The sequence below is a fragment of the Cimex lectularius genome, unplaced genomic scaffold (genome assembly GCF_000648675.2).
Source record: "Cimex lectularius strain Harlan isolate CLEC.00 unplaced genomic scaffold, Clec_2.1 scaffold30, whole genome shotgun sequence".
Lineage (NCBI taxonomy): Eukaryota > Metazoa > Arthropoda > Insecta > Hemiptera > Cimicidae > Cimex > Cimex lectularius.
Window position 1 is genome coordinate 1970991 of NW_019392730.1, and position 18317 is coordinate 1989307.

The following is an 18317-nucleotide window of genomic DNA, read 5'->3' on the forward strand; positions in this document are numbered from 1 at the left end:
TCATTAGAATTTAACTTTTTCTTACCCATGGCTTCATCCTTGGCTTCTGGCAGGACATTGTGAACGATTGCATCATCCGGTTCTACACTTTGCGTAGCCGCAACAACAGACATGTTTGGTTCTACTTCAACTACAAAAACACCAGAGCTTTCAGCAGAAGGATCTCCTACTGCATCAGCCTGTAAAATTTTTTGTGTAATTAGCAGAATTGTTTCGAGATTAGCACAAATCTTACCACTCTCTCCTCTGTTTCGACTATAAGATGGTTGTTCTTCATTGTCATTGTTATTATGCTTCCATTGGCCGTTGACTTACTCGTCTGATTTCCCCCTGCTGCATATGTAGTCGTACCAGATTTGTCTTCGCCATCCTCCACTGGGATCACCGAAAACTGAGATTCACTTGCTTTCAGCTAATAGAAAATAAGGTAGAATTATTAAAGAAGGTGGAATGGACCCAATAACGCAAGACTTTTCCGAAACTAACAAGACGAGAAAGTCTAAAGAATCTTTTTTTAGTCTTCTTTTCTGGTTGTTGACTGTTTTTATTTCTTGGGTTTCTTTTCAGGGACTAGACAACCATCAAACTTCTTTTCTTTTTTTGACATCGATTTCAAGGATATCAACAAAAAGAAAATGAGTTTGGTGGTTGTCTAGTTCCTGGAAAAAAAATGAAATATAAAAAATCTTTGTTACTTCTTACACAACAAAATAAAATATATGCTATTTCATTTAAAAAATGGCATCTCAATATAATTTTTATTGGATGCCACATTAAAAATTGTTATTACTGAAGAGTAACTTTTTAGAGTTTTTAAGAGCATGTAAATATAGAAATCCAAGCTTAAATGTTACACTTTTTTTGTAAAATATATATGTTTAAGCGCAATCTTGCATTTTTATGAGTTGATGCCAGCTTGCCTTGATTTTTAATTATACTTAAATATTTTAATTGTGTAAACTTTCTCACCTGATCATTGAGGAGGGCGTGACTACTCTTGTTCCTTTCAGCACTCTCTTTGTCAATAGTTTTACCGAAGCCACTCGGTTCCACATTCACCCTGAACCTCCTCAAAAATGATCTGAAGCAAAATTGACACACCAAAATAGGAATAAGATAGAAAGTCATGCAGTTAAAATGCATATTTCTGTTGGTATGGGTAAATGGATATGGTTGAGATTATCCAGGATTAGGTATTTGGAATTATTAGGTTGAAAAATATATTTTATTTTTAACAAAGCTTTTTGTCATTTTTCAGTTGTAATCGAGTACTTAATACTTGAACAATAAAGCAATATATTTTACTTTGTAGGCGTTGTTCTACAGAAACTAATTTGAATTGTCATAATCATAAAAATTTTATAGCCCCATAGGTAAAATTATTTTCATACAGAATCTGAAATCAACCCTGTGTGCAATAATGCAAAATAAACAAAATAATTATACTGGAGTTAGACTTCTCATGACAATAAGGACGAAGCTGGGAAAACAAGTTTTTCCTTGCCTGCTCAGTAGTACAAAATATTTAAATATTTAGAATTAGGTAACAAATTTATTTTGGGGAAGGAAAAATATAGAACTGAGTTCGAAAGCCCTTTGAGTACAACAACAAGGGTAAAGAGAAGAAAGTTTCTCCAGGCTAATGATTCATGCCCAGAATCTTCCGTTTTTCTGCGTACGCACTTACATAAAATTGGGTCTTGGCATTCTCTGGATGCGAGCGAGCCGCCTTGATATCCGGTTGAGCAACCTTGAAAACAGATAATAACAATACGAAATGACAAAAACATTCTGTACAATTTATCCATGATATGAAGTGAAATGTTAAAGAAAAAAAAAGAAAAAAAAACAGAAATCCTTATCCCAGTGTGTTTTCTTTGGCATACAGGCAGTGCATGAAGCATAAAAAGTGTTTTGTGGTTGTGCACAGGTTTCAAGACAATGGTGGATGAGGAGAGCCTGAGAATGAAAAGAATTTATATGTGACTTCATCCTGCATCAGGTGATCCTTTAATTAGCTGTTAAAGCCTTCATAATTAAAACTTTAAGGCAATATTGTAAACATTAATAATGAATATTCAACGCTGTGAGAGCAGGTGATAAATGTTGGTTTATGATTTATTAAAAAAAAAAAAATTGTACTCACTTTATGCAGAAATATGACACGAGTCCAACCATCAAAGGCAGTAATATGATGAAACATGCTAATAGTACTGTTTGCAAGTCAGTGAATCCTGAAAAACAAACAAATTTATTTATTAAAATTTATTCAATTTTTCTTTAATTTCAAATTGGTTGGTTTTATTTCAAACTTTTTGAATGATTTTGGTGGTCAACCACTGAATAATTTAAATTCTTTAATGCTTGCAATATAATATGTAGGATGAGGTGGGTAAGGTAGGGACGTCCCGTTTTGTGACATCCTTACCTGATCGTCACGATTCGGCCCTCTGACAATAAAAATGCAATAAGCTCTGAATCATAGAAGATGGATTATCCTCACCTGATTAAGAATAGACCATGCAAGGATGACACATGGACACTTACATTTGGACCAAAGCATTGCCCAGTGTGACCGATTTAATTGAAGGGTGTCGTTCGTTGACTTCATAAAGAGAGCATGTAGGAATGTCATATGAATGAGAATTGTACTTAAGCACGGAAGCGAATATTTGGTTTGTTTATTCCAATTTTTAGAGGAAATAGAATTGCTTTATTTTATACAGTACTTGATAAATATCTCATTTCTTATCTGTATAATTGAAATTGAATGTATTTATTAGCATGAATGTGTGGTGTGTGAGGACAGATACAGGAGTATTGAATAAGAACGTGTGTCTAGATTTAAAAACAGTATTTGTTGGGGCCTGAAATGACCTAGCTGTTGATAGTTGCTGAAGGATAAGACTGAAACCCCCAGACTTCCAAAATGCTGAACTGGGTGATTCTCATGATTCACTGATGCGATAGGTCATAAGTTAGATTCAGTGTGTATGTGCATATATGGGCAATGATATAAATCAATTTAATATATAGTAATATTAATTAATATATTTGTAAGTGAATATTGTCACACCTACCCAATACCTAGCAAGCTAGTACCCAAAATCTATGCCCTTGTCCACATCTTCATAAGGCTCACAAGATGAGGTCTTGCATCTGAGTCACATACACAACTACACTCGCCATGTATAAGACTGGCCTGCATTGGAGGCTGTTAGAGTTAAAATCTGAGTGAGAGAATCAGATGTAGTGAGTTCAGAGCTTGTATTGAGGTTTCTGAGATTATCAGAAGAGGGCCTCCAGCGATCCACCACCTTTAAGGCCTAGGACCCAGCCTGACATTTCTTCCCTGCATGAAGACTGTATGCTGAGCTATAAAACTGCCAAAAAAAAAGCCAGGCCTACCTTATACTGGAACATTATTAAATTAAGCCCTTTTTAAGACCACTCTATCTTTTTGTGGAAAATAATCTGAAGCACATGAGAAGAGAGATCTGTCTTAATTTATAAAAGGCCAACGGAAAGAAAAAGTCGAAATAATAAATGATTCAACATAATTTTACAAAACTTTGTGTTATTTAAAAGCTCGGAGGTATCTAAAAAATACTTGCTAATTCAACTTTTCTGGATAAATAAATTAATCGAAAAAGTGAAAAATGCCAAAGGTATCATGCATCAGGCCAAACGGGTATGGGAGAGCAGCTAAAACACCCCCCCCCCCCACCATATAAAAGACAGGATAACTCCCAGGGTGTAATTTCTGAATAAAATTAAAATGTATTTAACTATGTTAATTATTTACAAATTTTCTTTTGACTAATTTAATTGGTAAGGGGAAAAGTTTCTTATTCCATTTTTGTGCATGTTGAACATGAATATCAAAAAATAAAAAAAATACATTTATAATTTTAAAAAAAGCATTATTTTTAACTCCTAAAGTCAGACAATATTAAATTTTAATATTTTCAATGTTGAAATCATTATTATTTATGCTGGATTTTTTGTTCATTGCGCATTCTCTGTTTGAAGTTTTCAATTAAAAAGCCATTAAATTCTTGCTGTTAATAATTACATAATCCAAACTAATTTGATTTTCAAAGGAAAATAATATAATGAATTATTAATTAGTAATAAACAAACTTAATAACAATCGGGACCCTGGTGGTGCGTCTGACTCGTATTTGCCAAGCGAGTGGTTCTGAGTTTGAATCCCAGATCTCCTATGAGTTTTAGTTGATTATAGTAAGAAAAATATATTGTAAAGAGGTTTGACTCCTCGTCCGCAACACCCAACTGGTAGTTAGATGTTAAGCCCTCCTGTATGACAGGAATTACTTTACAATGACTACTTTTAAAACTTTTTTTTAAAACTTCAACTCACAAAATTATCAAGTCTTATTAATAAGAAGGCCGTTCCTTTTCAGATTAATATCCAAGCAGGACTTGTCAAAAGACTTACAAATAGCGTCTTTACATCAAAAATTTAGTTGTTTCAATTCATCCAATATTAACACAAGACTCTTGCCGAGGTAGGTACATATTCTTAAGGCTTGCTTGTAGCACCCTGAAGATTCTCAATTCAGAACTGTCTTAATAATTTACCTTTCTAATATTTTTTAAAACAACTTTATCATTTTAAACGACGAAAACTCCATTTATTAAAAATTTTGAAATTCTAATGATATATGAAATAATGAAGACATAGAGTGGCTGTAATCTGTTCCTTGTGTTCCTTTTGTTAACTTTTTTTTTGCCCATTGAGTGAAATTGAGCCACAGCGAATATTCGACTTAAAAAGAGAAGGGTTGACACAAAGACAAATCACTCCACAAGTTAAACTGCTCTCAGGATGATGTTACAAACATTTTAAATTCTGGTTAGGATAATTACAGAAAAAATAAAATAACTGAAAGACCTACAAAATTTTATGATCATGTGAAATGTGCAGTTTTGAGGAAAATTACAAAACTGGTGCTTCTTCAGCTCAAATTGTTACTTAATTGAAACCATCAGGACCATCAAGATAGAATTTTTTTCATCTATAAAACTAACCTTAGGACAAATTGGTTTTCTTTAATATGTTTTTCAACAAACTGCAAGCCGTTTAATGTGATTTTTTTTTAGGTTTGGTTTTCTCTCAATTTTGCGATAGTTCAAATACCTGGTTTCATCTGCCCACTTCCTTTCTAGGCTGGCATCACATTGCAAGTTGAATTTGAGCAAGAGATTAGGAAAAGTTGATAAGATTTTTTTGTCTTGAGAATATATTTTTTTCACAGGACTGTACAATTTTAATTTTTGTTGCTTTGTTATTTATTTATTCATTTTTTAAGGATATGTTGGAAAATGCTAAAAAGCATAAAAATTTACGACATTTTGAAGAAATTTTTTTTTTACACACAGGATATGACTGGCCAAAATCTAAAAAAAAAAAAAAAAAAAAATTAAAAAAAAGTTTCTTTTGTTTTTATCTGGCTGTTTTAAAATTGAGATTGCTCTGCAGCTTGCAAAATGACAACTTGTCTCACGGTATAAACTGTGATGGAATAAAGAAAACCTTGTTTCCAAAAAATTGAAGTGAACCATGGTCCAAGAAGAAATTATTTCTCAACGCATGCATTGTTTTTGTCTGGGCTGTTTTGGAAAATCATAGTGAAAATTGGTGCAAAAACAAATATTGTATTACTATTTTGCAATGATATAAAACCGAAGTTCTTCAAAAGAAAATATGTTGATGAATGACCAAGAAACATTATTGACAAATTGTTGGGTGAAAAAAATTCTATGATTATTATAGAGTTTATGTTTAGTGAAATTACATGTCATTCATCTTTATCAGGATTTTTAAATAATCATAGTGAACAATGGTACAAAACAATTTATTGGATTAATGTTTCGCAACAATATTAAACTCAATTTTTTTTTTGCTTTATGGTCTCTATATTAGCCATACCCTGTGCCGCAAGTTGTTAGGGATAAAAGCTCAGTTCTCCAAACGAAAACAAGGAGGTATTTGATAAATGAGTTAAAACCAATGATGAAAAGTGGTTGAAAGATTTTCTACGATTACTATATGGCTTATGTTTAATGAAATTGTACGTTTTCAATAATTAAGTCAAAAGTCAACAGTATAAACTGAATTCTTTGTCTAATCTGTTAATTAAATAGTACAGATTTTTCAAGATGTTACAGGAAAATTGACACAAATATGAGAATGAGATTTGATTTGAATTGTATTACAATGAAGTGCACCTTTTTATAAATCGATATGCAACGATGTAATTTTTTCAAAAACAAGGCATTCTTTCATAAAAGTCAATATTGAAAGAGATTTTCTATGATTATTCATACAATACATATCAAATACAGGCTTTAATAACTAAAAAAATTGGACATGTTTTAAAAATGAAAATTTCAAACATATAAACTCAAAGGCCAACATTTTGAGTGAAATTTGTGTCTTTAAAAAATTAAGGTTTGTTATTTTTTAACAAATATTGGATTAGTGATTCATGTTATAAAACCCATGTTTTAAAAAGAAAACAAGCCTGTATTTGATAAACGACCAACTACCACTTTAGAAAAATGACCGAAAAAGTTTAAATGGAATTCCCTGTCTATTCTGTGCTATTCGTAAAAATTAAGTATGAAAAGAATATTTGAATAATGTGTCACAACTATCTACACCCATGTTTTTCAAAAGAAAACAAGCCAATATTTGATGAAAGACTACCATTGTTGAAAAATGGTTGAAGGAGATTTTTTAAGATTATTGCGTTGGTTAGGTTTAGTATATTTGAACATGCTTTCCACTTAAATTTTTCAACAGGAAAAGGTAAATTACCAATCGAAGAGATTGGCCGTGATTATTATTATGAAATGTTCAGACTTATGTTTAGTGTAATTAAACACACTTTAACATGAAACTTTCAAACCTACTAAGTAAACAGTCAACAGTCTAAATGGAATTCTCTGTCAAATCTGTGATTTGTAAAAATGAAGTCGATTTGTTATTTTTCAAGAAATATTGGATTAATGTTTCACAACTATATAAAAATATAGTTTTTCATAATAAAATAAGACAGTATTCGATGAATGACTAACAAGTGTTATTTTAAAGTGGGCAAAAGAGATTTTCTGGCTTATGTTTAGTGTAATCTTTCTATGTGAAACTTTCAAATGTACTAAGTGAAAGGTGAACAGTTTAAATGTATTAAATTGACTTCCCTGTCTAATTTTTTCCATTCACAAAAATTATTATTATTAAGTAGTTTTCATTTTTCAAGTAATATTGGATTAATGTTTCTTAATTATGTATACAAAAAAATCAAAATTTTTCATAATAAAACATTTGTAATTGTAAACATTTGTAATTGATAAACGAATAACAACTGGCGAAAGAGATTTTCTATTTTCTGGCTCATGCTTAGTGTAATTGAATACATTTTCAACATGAAACTTTCAAACATATGTGAAAGGCCAACGGTTTAAATGTAATACGCTGTCTAATCTGTACGTCTTGAAAAATTAAGGAGAATAGTTATTTTTCAAGAAGTATCGGATTAATGTTTCACAGCTATATCAAAACATAGTTTTTCATAATAAAACAAGGAATATTTGATAAATGACCAACAGCCATTGTCGAAATGGTGAAAGATTTTTTACGTCCAATGTTTAGTGTAATTGAACATGCTTTCAACATGAAATTTCAGACGTATTCAGTAAAAAAAAGGTCAACAGTTTAAATGTAATTCCCTGTTTAATCTGTGCCACTTGCAAAAATTAAATATGAATAGAAAAAATTGAATAACGTATCACAATGATTTAAAACCCGTGGTTTTTAAGAGAAAACAAGCCAGTATTCCATGAAAGGACAACTGCCATTATTAAAAAAAGGTTGCAAGAGATTTTATATTTTTATTATGCTGCTTGTTTATCGAAATTGAACATACTTTCAAATATTAAATGATAGATCAACAGCTTAAATGTAATTCCCTGCCTAATCTTTGCAACTTGTAAAAATAATGTAGGTTAATTATTTTTCTAGAAATATGGATTTAATTTTTCACAACTGTATAAAAACAGTTTTTCATAATAAAATAAGTCAGTAATTGATGAAAGACCAACTACCATTATTGAAAAATGGTTGAAGGAGATTTTCTATGATTATATTGCTTATCTTTAGTTATATGAACATGTGCTTTGCTTAAATTTTTAAACAGAAAAAGGTGAATGGCCAACGAAAGAGATTGGCCATGACTATTATTATAAAATGTCTAGGCTTATATTCAGTGTAATTGAACACATTTTCAACATGAAACTTTCAAACATATGTGAAAGGTCAACGGTTTAAATGTAATACACTGTCTAATCTGTACGTCTTGAAAAATTAATGAGAATGGTTATTTTTCAAGAAGTATCGGATTAATGTTTCACAGCTATATCAAAACATAATTTTTCATAATAAAACAAGGCAATATTTGATGAGTGACCCACAGGCATTGTCGAAATGGTGAGACATTTTTTATGTTCAAAGTTTAGTGTAATTGAACATGCTTTCAACATGAAATTTCAAACGTATTCAATGAAAGGTCAACAGTTTAAATGTAATTCCCTGTCTAATCTGTGCCACTTGCAAAAATTAAATATGAAAAGAAAAAATTGAATAATGTATCACAACAAATTAAAACAAGTTTTTCAAGAGAAAACAAGCCATTATTTTATGAAAGACCAATTAACATTATTGAAAAATGGTTGAAAGAGATTTTCTGAGATTATTATGTTGCTTATGTTTAGAGCATTTGAACATATTTTAACATGAAACTTCCAAACGTATTAACTGAAAGGTCAACAGTTTGAACGAGATTCTATGTTTAATTTGTGTGTTTCGTCCAAATTAGGTCAATTTGTTGTTTTTACTTTTCGGTGCCTTTCGTTTTGTTCAATTCGATTTAATCATTGGGAGAAAATGTCGGAAAATCGGGACGAACTGGAATCCAGGGTGGAAGTGTTGAAACACTATTGTGAAAGGCAGAAGGTCAAGCAGGGTTTTAATATTAATCGTTTCCTAGAAGGAAAAAAAAAGTAAACGCGTAGTAAATTATTTCACAATTCGACGCGAAATTCGGGCAAAAATCAAAAATTGCTCGAGAGCAATGGAAGATCGTTCAAATGATGTCATTTTTGTTTTCCAGGAGTATTGAGGATACGTGTAATATAAAAAAAAGAAAAGAAAAATAGAAAAGAAAAACAGGATTGCCTAACGGAAAAATATAATTTATTTTATATAATAATATAATAGCTTATATAAAGTTACAAAAACTGTGAACACCAATTTGTTACACATAGATTCCGGGGTGTTGAACAAATCCAGGGCAATTGCGTGATTACTAGTACGGTTTTTTTTCGAGTTCCAAGCTTACACAAACAAATTTGCGATTTTCTACTGAAAAATATTACTTAAAAAAAAGATAAATACAGTTTAAAGTATATAACATTTGGAATAAAAAAAAATATATATATTGGAGTACACAAATCGATATTTTGTTAACCTTTCCATGGTGTCCATTTATGGTTAAAAGCGACTTATAAAAGTTTAAAGTTAATTTTCTCTCTTTTTATAAAAAGAAAGGGGGAAAATGTTTTCTTCTGACAAGTTTTTTTTTGTTTGGTCTTAAATAGTTAATTTCGCACTTATTAGGAAGAAAAAGGATAAAAACAGAAAGAAAATACTTGTGTTTTACGCTTAAACAGTTTCTTTTCATTGGATGAGAATTGTTTTTATCGAGTAGACGTTCACGGTGAGTCTTCCAAGCGCCTCTTCTTCTTGGGCGAAGTCTGGGCGTTGTCCGTCTGGCGTTTTTTCGATTTGTCCTCTTTGTCGGACCACTTGCGCGAGAGGTACCTGAGGAGGATGTTGGTCTTTTCCGTCACGATGATCTGCTGAGCGGGGATGTCCTTCGTCGTGAGGTAGACGCTCGGCCTCTTCGGGGCCCTCGCTCCTGAGTTGTACCTGGAGAAGTTCTCGGCGTCGTAGGACGGGAGGCCCGTCATGAACTCGGCGATAACGGACATGCTCTTTTTGTCGTTCTCGGCCAGGGTCTTTCGATGAGGTACGACGGTATCTCCTGATCAGCGATGATCCGGTATCTCTTGATCACTGTTGTCCGTTCGATCCGACTCGACGACTGGCGACACTAACCTCGCACGGGTCGATGAAACCTTTCCTGGGTCGAGCAGCCTAGCGGCTGAACTTGCCAACTCTCCTGATCTATAAACGCCAGAATCTTTTCCTTTTTTTACCCCCGTCTTTTTATTTAGACCAAAAACGGATCAAATCATCTTTCGACAGTTTTCAAAACAAGAAAACATGTGGTTTTTGTCTGCTTTTTTCTAGTTTTGTCGTCTGAGGAGGTCGCCGTTTCACAACTGTCGCCTTCACCGAGGCAGTGGCGTCGTAGAACGCGCGAATCAATTTATTCAAAGGATAACTTATTCTGACTTATTCCGACTTATTCCAAACTTTTAAATATTATATAACTCACACTAATATTATATAACTTACACTATTATATATAATAGTGTAATTATATACACTCTCGATACGACACGCAAGAATGGCACAATTATACAGAAGACACACTTTGAGCCCTGAAGATGATCTCAATAAAGATCGAATCGTTGGCACGATAAAGAAAATGTTTTTCTGAAACCTACATCACACCAGACCGCATCTCACGATTTCTAAATAAATATCGATTAACGGTCACTAATCACCATACATATTGAAGATGTTTTATTTTAAACATGAAATTTTTAAGACTAATTTGTTTTATTTAAATTTTTTGGGTTTTTGTTAGAAAACATTTCCATGTGATTTTTTTAAAAATAATAAGTAAATACATTCCTTACATTTAAGTGTACGTTTCGGGAATTTACATCATCAGGAGCTATATTTTTTATAAAAAGACAAATACAGGGTGTTCGTGTACTCGTGTAACAAACTTGCCAGACGCACCACTAAAAAGGATATTAAATGGAACACGTTTCCTGAAATGTGTTGGTCTCTAGGTTTGGAAATAGTAGTTTAAAATCACCATAGTAAGTTTTGCAACTTTGAAAAAAAAATTCTTTTTCAAAGTTTTCGCTACTAAAGCGCTTATTTCGCGAACTTTATCGTAGCAGGTTTAGTACTGATCACATCTTATTCGAAATTTAGTTTTTAGTGGTATCAACGGATTTGTCCAGACCGTTTTAGTTTTGGAGTTGTTATTGTTTTTTTGAAGCAATGTCGTGAAATATGAAAAAATCTAAAAAAGTTCAATAACTCCGAAATTTTTGAGATTCGGACCATAGTTAATTAGGACTTTTTGGTTTCATTTTGGATGTAGAACCTACTGGCAAAGTTTGTAACATGAGTAGCAGAACACCCTGTATAACACTGATATTCACATTTTACATTTTATTAAAAAGGTTACCTTTATTATTGTAGTTATTTACTAGGGAAGCAAAGTATCAAATTCTGTGAAGAAATTAGTGGACAGGATAGATCTACATCGCCTTTTTATTTATTTTTTTAATTTAAATTATTTCCAAAAACAATCATTAGTTAACTGTCAATAAAAAAAAAATTAAGTTCATTATAAATAGCGATAAGAAGATGTTTTTAATATATTTAACCTAGATAAGAACAGGACTAAAGGTTTGTCGTTGGTCGAGTTAAGGTAGTTAATCAAAATAGAAATATGCTTTATCTCAATGGTGCACCTTTTCTGTCTAGAGAAAATGCAATATATTCATAATTCAATGAATGTGTAAAAATAGACACAAGATATTTTCTAGGAGAGGAGATTCGGCTTCTGTTCAAGTTAAATTCTCTCACAGTCCGACAATTTATAGTATTTATATTCCTGAGACATAAACACACGATGTTTCTTTACCCCCTTCTTTTGTAACATTCACACACTATATGAAAATTAAATGCAATTAAAAAAGTAATAACAAAGATGTTGTTGAAACTCGTTATTTGTTGAAAAATAAATATCTTTTTTCAGAAACTTATTTATACAACAGATATACAATAGAGTAAAGAATAACGAGCACAAAACGATACAGATTGTCATAATTTATTATTTAAAACAGGTAGAAAGCTTGGCAGTAACAGCTGAACTTGATTTTTCCTTCAACTATACCTTCACCCAGTGTTCGAGCGTACAGCTTTATTGAAATCATGAAAGAGCTCATGTTTATTTTTTATATGTTTACGTGTTGTATAATATCTAAGCAATACTTAAAAAACGTTATAGTTTCTTGCAGAACTTTCGTTCTTAAATAATAGGAAATTAGCTTTGTAAATTAAACATACGAGGGGTCTAAATAGCTCATTAACAGCTGCCATCCCTATACACTCCAACCTCAGTAAATTAACCATGAATTTATGTTTGAGAGACGCTGTTAAGGGCGTTGTAATGAATGATTAATATTTCAAGTCTGAGAGACGGGACTCGGCGGAATAGGTTTACAGATGAGATTTAAAGTTTTCTTCCTTATAATTCAATACGTAAATCTATACCCTCCTGTGAAAAGTATTGAGCTAATTTTTAAGTCAAAAGTCAAAAAAATTGATTGAAAACAATAATATTTTGTTACTTTTTCCAAAATGATTTTAAAAATTAATAAAGTCTAGATTATTTATGTAATCGGCAATGTTCTGTTTAATTTAATATGGATTTTGTTGGAGAAATATCAGAAAAGAATAAAATTCGTTTTCTTGTCAAATAAATAGTAAATGTCAGTAAACAGGTGTCGAGAGGTTTACTAAGTTTTCATATTGCACTTCTAGAAAACACAGAATAGCCAGGAAGTATTTTTTACCCGTGATATGATTACAAAGCGAAATATATCCATGGAAATATTTCACGGGGGAATGAAAATTTGGTTCTGAACGGCGAAACAGGTTTGGAAAAAAGAAAACCAAATGAATCTTTATTATAAACTTGTTTGTTTATTTGTGTGTAGAGAGAAAGAGAGTGAGAGAGAGTGAGTGAGAGATACTCTTTAGGCGACGGAAAGAAAGTCAGGAATGAATCTCAACCTCTTTAGAAGAACGATTGCTTCAAGACATATCTAATAATTTTTAACGAAATTACAGTACAATTATTTCATAAACAATAAAAATACATTAAATAAATAGTTATTTAAATAATAATCAATCCATACTTTAACATCGAGATGTGGCCATAGGTTTTCGTTAATATCGGCCTCACTCACGGCGCTGAGAATATGCTAAACCATCACGACCGCCAGGTCTTGCAAAACTAATACACCACGACGCCGTGCATTTTTGTTTTTCATTCAGTATCAAGAGCATTAAAACGACTTAACATTGAAATGCTTTTGTGCTGATAAAATGAGAATGTTGTTAAAACACCAAATTGCATTGATGGCGAAAGATCCAAAGTCGTGCGAGAATATTTTTGATAAATCGACTCTGAACACTTGCCTGTCAAGATGTCGACTTATTCACAACAGATTTCTAAGTTTTTATACAATCTCCTCTGTTTATAATTCAATTTAATTTTCATATGGTTTGGAGAGAGAGAGAGAGAGAGAGAGAGAGAGAGAGAGAGAGAGAGAGAGAGAGAGAGAGAGAGAGAGTGACAGATACTCTTTAGGTGACGGAAAGAAAGTCAGAAAGGAATCGCAACCTCTTTAAAAGAACCATTGCTTCAAGACATATCTAACAATTTTTATCGAAATTATAGTACAATAAAAATACATTAAATAAATGGTTTTTAAATAATAATAAATCCATATTTTAACATAGAGATGTGGACATAGGTTTTCGTTAATATCGGCCTCACTCACGGCGCTGAGAATATGCTAAACCATCACGACCGCCAGGTCTTGCAAAACTAATAAACCGCGACGCCGTGCATTTTTGTTTTTCATCCAGTATCAAGACCATTAAAACGACTTAACATTGAAGTGCTTTTATGTTGATAAAATGAGAATATTGTCAAAATATCACACATGCATTGATGGCTAAATATTATTACATTTTTTTAAGGAAAAAAGTAATAATGGATTTTCTGGTGGCTTGCCTGTGCCTGCGTGCGGGGAAAAAATCTTAGTTTTAAGTCGTGTAAATTTGAATTTCTGCGTGGAAATGCATCAGGCGGCAGCACGAGCGTGGGCGTCGAGGCCTGGAACGGTAGCGAGAGCAGGTTAAAGGCCCTCGGCCCGGAGAGACGTGTCCGCCGTGCGAGGGACGAGCGGCCGTAGGAAAGGGGAAATTCACGCTGCGGCGGATTGTTCGTCCTCAGTAATCTGCCATCTTCCCCTGGTCAGAGTGATGGGGAAGAGAACTCGGAAGAGGATTTGTAGTTCTACGAGGACGAATTATTTTACCCGACTGAGGATGCTCCCGGAAGAGGACCACGCTGCGCCAGGGCCCCGACGTGAGTTCGCCGAAACGTCCGATTGACTTTCTGTATTTGTTTAATTCCTTTTGTTAGATTAAGTTGATTTAGTTATAAGACAAAATTGTTACGCTAGGTTTAAGGTTTCTTTGTTTTAATATGTTGTTAGTCATTTTAGGTTAAAGAATTCAGATTTAATTATAAGTAGCCGAATAGACATTTATTTATCAGATTTCTTTCCGATGTAAGAGATTCTAGTTGAATACAGTGTAAAGTCGAGTTGTCTTTTTGATATTTGTTGTGAACCTTTCATTTGGTGAAGGCCGAATTGTCTAGTTTTTTGTTGTTGTTGTCCACGGCACCCGTTGTGAGAGGCACAGTTGAGGCACCGGCGATTAATATTATTGTTCTTTATCTTTCCCTATCTCTATCTCTATCTGACCGGAGGATGAATTTGGGCCCCGGGTTTCGTTGGCGATCCCAGGCGCAAGGCGGTGAGCTGGCGGGGTGCGGCGAGGCTCAGTCGGCGCCTTTGGTCTAGTGGTCACGATCGCCGACTTGGGTCTCGAAAGTTGTGGGTTCGATTCCAAACTCCGTTACTGTTATTTTTTTCCCCCTTTGGTTTCATTTTTTCCTCTCTCTCATTCTTTCCTTTACATCTATTTCTTTTCTTCTCTTAGGGTTTTGGTATTTACCCTTCCCAAAAATACCGTGGCGCTCGACATTCCCTACCTTTCTCCTTCACCCACCCCCTTCTCCACTGGACGACGGGACCAACTGTTGTCGGCCGAGGTTTCGACCATAACAATACGAAAAGTTGTATCTGAATATTTTTAATAAATCAACCATCCATTATCAATAGAATGAAAATAAGTTTTATATGTATTGTGGTGATTAGACGAAATTTGTCAGCGAGAAGTGTTTCCGCAAGACAGGAATGGTACACTTGTAATTGCAATATTAAAACCAGGAAAGCCATAGAATAAAGCGGATTCTTACAGGCCCATTTTCTTGTCGTCGTGCGTTTAACGGTCGTTTAATCAAGCCGAATGTGCACCGGCGTTTAATCAAAAATAAACTGGAGTAGTGAGTTGAAAGAAATCACAAACTACCGGAGAGTCAGATGGTATTAGAAAAGGCCATTTTATCATGGAAGCACATTGTAATCTATTGACAGACATTCATACAGCCCTCACCTCTAATATTATCGCGCTAGCTTTCCTTGTTGACATTGAAGAAGCGTATGATGCAGTCATCCATATAATGTATGGGAAAATGGCCCAACTTGGACTACCAAAGAAATTTAACAATAAAATTATAAATCTCATATCGGACAGGAACCTCTACCGATCGCTTATACGGCCACGTAGATCGATAGTTGGACTCTCTCAAGGCGGTATTTTGAGTTTACCGATGATATCTGCTCATACACATCGCACAAAGGAATAGTCGTTGCGGTAAAAGCCCTTAAGGAGTCAGCGATAGGTTTGGATAATCGAAAAAAATGGACTGGAGATTTCACCGACTGAGTCACAAGTGTGTCCCATTTTCTAGGAAAATATTAAAGTCCAGCAAATTAGATGTTCCAGTGTACGAAGAAGTTACCTTTCTAGGTCTTACGCTTCCCAAATGGTTAAATTCGAAAGCCATATAAACGAAAACACAACTAAAGCAGATTGCATGTGCAACATTCTCCGATGTATATCACATTCAAAAATGGGCACGAATATTAAAGTTATAATGTTTTATAAAACAAACATAACAAGTGTTCTCGATTTTAGCTCCATAATCATCCATGAAGAGACTGGATATCATTAAAAATAAGGCAATTCGATCAAGCTTGGGAGTTGTGCCTAGTGATCCATTGGACGGTATGATAGTGCTGCTACGAACCTCATCTGCACTTACTGGCAGGTAGATTTCTAATAAACCTTAGGTCATAAAAGGGCAGTCTTATTAATAAAATTTCCTTTCAACTACAATCACGTTGACAGAACGATACTCGAAAAAATTCTATGCCCCTGCTAGTGGAAAAATATGCAGAAATGGCACAATTTCAGTCGGAAATGGAGAAAAACAACTTTTTGCCAGCGTACCAGTTTGGACTAAATTATCAATTTTGTAAATCCAGATGTTAAATTCTCTGAAAAATATGATACATTCCCCAAAAATATGATAACTTACGGTGTTGGGCCGATTAAAAAGACTGTTTCTCCAATGGACAATTTGTATTCACCGACGAACCGGTTACCGATAAGGGAGTTGGATGCTCATTCTTTGATCCTAAGGAGAACGTCAGGTTAATGTATCAGCTACCAGACAAATGCTCAATTAACACAGCGGAATTGGTCGCTTTGATGAAGGCTCTTGAATACGGGAAACAAAAACAACTCAAACACACGGTTGCTTGTACAGACAGTCAAAGTGTAATAGGAAACTGCAAGGAAACAAAAAGGGTTTAGTCACAGAGAGTTTGGTATTGAAAATTCTCCTTACGTGCAAAATAGGCAAACTGATGGATACAAGCTCATATAGGTGTTGTTGACAACGAAGTAGCGGAAAAACATGCCAAAACAGCCACGGAGTTGAAAACACTGTTGGACGTACCGGTTCCAGATATAAAAAGTTTGCAAAGTGTTATCCTTCACATAGACTGGCAGATTACATAGAATACTACAGGGGCAAGTCAGTTCTTCCAAGACATTTTCCCATAATAAAAAAGCCGTGCTTTCTAGAGGAATTCTGCGATAGAGCACAAACAACTGCAATAAACAGGCTCCTTACCAACCACGGAGTGTGCCCCAAATATCTTAACAAAGCAGGAAGGAATGACTCGCCTTTGTGCCGGAAGTGCGGCTCTGTTAAGAATCTGCAGCACGTAATAGTAAATTGCAAAAAGTACCAAGAAGAAAAAAGTTTTGCTTTGTCGGGATTAGTGGCCGATCACGTTTACAAGTCCATCCTTGCCTCAGGAAAAGAGGAAATTATGTCAAAATTTATAAATTTATGTTAAAAGCGAAAATTAAAATTTCAACTTGTAGATAGATAGATAGAATCATTACTGTGTATTAAGATTACATAAACGTATAAAGAATTGTATATAGTATGGATGTATATATTAAATAATCCCAATTAACAAAAAAGTAAACAAATGTCAATAGGGTAAGCCAGAAGCTAGATCTCATCGGATCATTGCTCTCCTTGCCTGTTCTCGCACGACTTTTGATATTTCGCCATTAATGCACGTATGATATTTTGACAACATTCTCATTTTATCAGCATAAAAGCATTTCAATGTTAAGTCGTTTTAATGCTGTTGATATTGGATGAAAAACAAAAATGCACGGCGTCGTGGTGTATTAGTTTTGCAAGACCTGGAGGTTTAGCATATTCTCAGCGCCGTGAGTGATGCTTATATTACCGAAAACTCATGACCACATCTGCATGTTACAATGTGTATATTATTATTATTATTATTATTATTATTTAAAAACTATTTATTTATGAATTCGATTAAAATTATTACATATGCCTTGAAGCATTCCATTTTCTAAAGAGTTGCGTTTCCGTCATGACATACTTTCTATTGCCCAAAGAGTCTCTCTCTCTCTCTCTCTCTCTCTCTCTCTCTCTCTTTCTCTCTCTCTCTCTCATACACATTCACACTCATTCACACACACATACTCACAAACAAGTTTATCAGGTTCATTTGGTTTTATTTCTTTTTTCCAAACCTGTTTCGCCGTTCAGAATCCAATTTTCATTCCCTCGTGAAATATTTCCATGGATATCTTGTCGCTTTGTAATCAAATCACGAGTAGAAATGCGGTATCAGTCTTGTGTGACAGCCGAGTAGCGAAACGGTCTAAACCGATGTTTCTGGTTTGAAATGTA

General features: G+C 33.7%; 2 protein-coding genes across 2 annotated transcripts in view; both read right to left on the reverse strand.

Annotated features, from left to right (window-relative positions):
* LOC106662551 overlaps positions 1–18317 on the reverse strand; it is a 90290-nt gene that overhangs the window by 521 nt on the left and 71452 nt on the right. Inside the window, exons 5-9 of the mRNA XM_014386728.2 lie at positions 2147–2234; positions 1688–1750; positions 970–1081; positions 236–412; positions 26–179 (exon numbers count right to left, since the gene is read on the reverse strand). Coding sequence (XP_014242214.1) covers positions 26–179; positions 236–412; positions 970–1081; positions 1688–1750; positions 2147–2234 — 594 coding nt within the window. The remainder of the gene's footprint in view (positions 1–25; positions 180–235; positions 413–969; positions 1082–1687; positions 1751–2146; positions 2235–18317) is intronic.
* LOC106662552 (DET1- and DDB1-associated protein 1) lies at positions 9259–10337 on the reverse strand. Its single transcript, XM_014386730.2, has one exon. It carries the CDS (start codon positions 10075–10077, stop codon positions 9799–9801), a length of 279 nt encoding a protein of 92 aa, XP_014242216.1. The 5' UTR covers positions 10078–10337; the 3' UTR covers positions 9259–9798.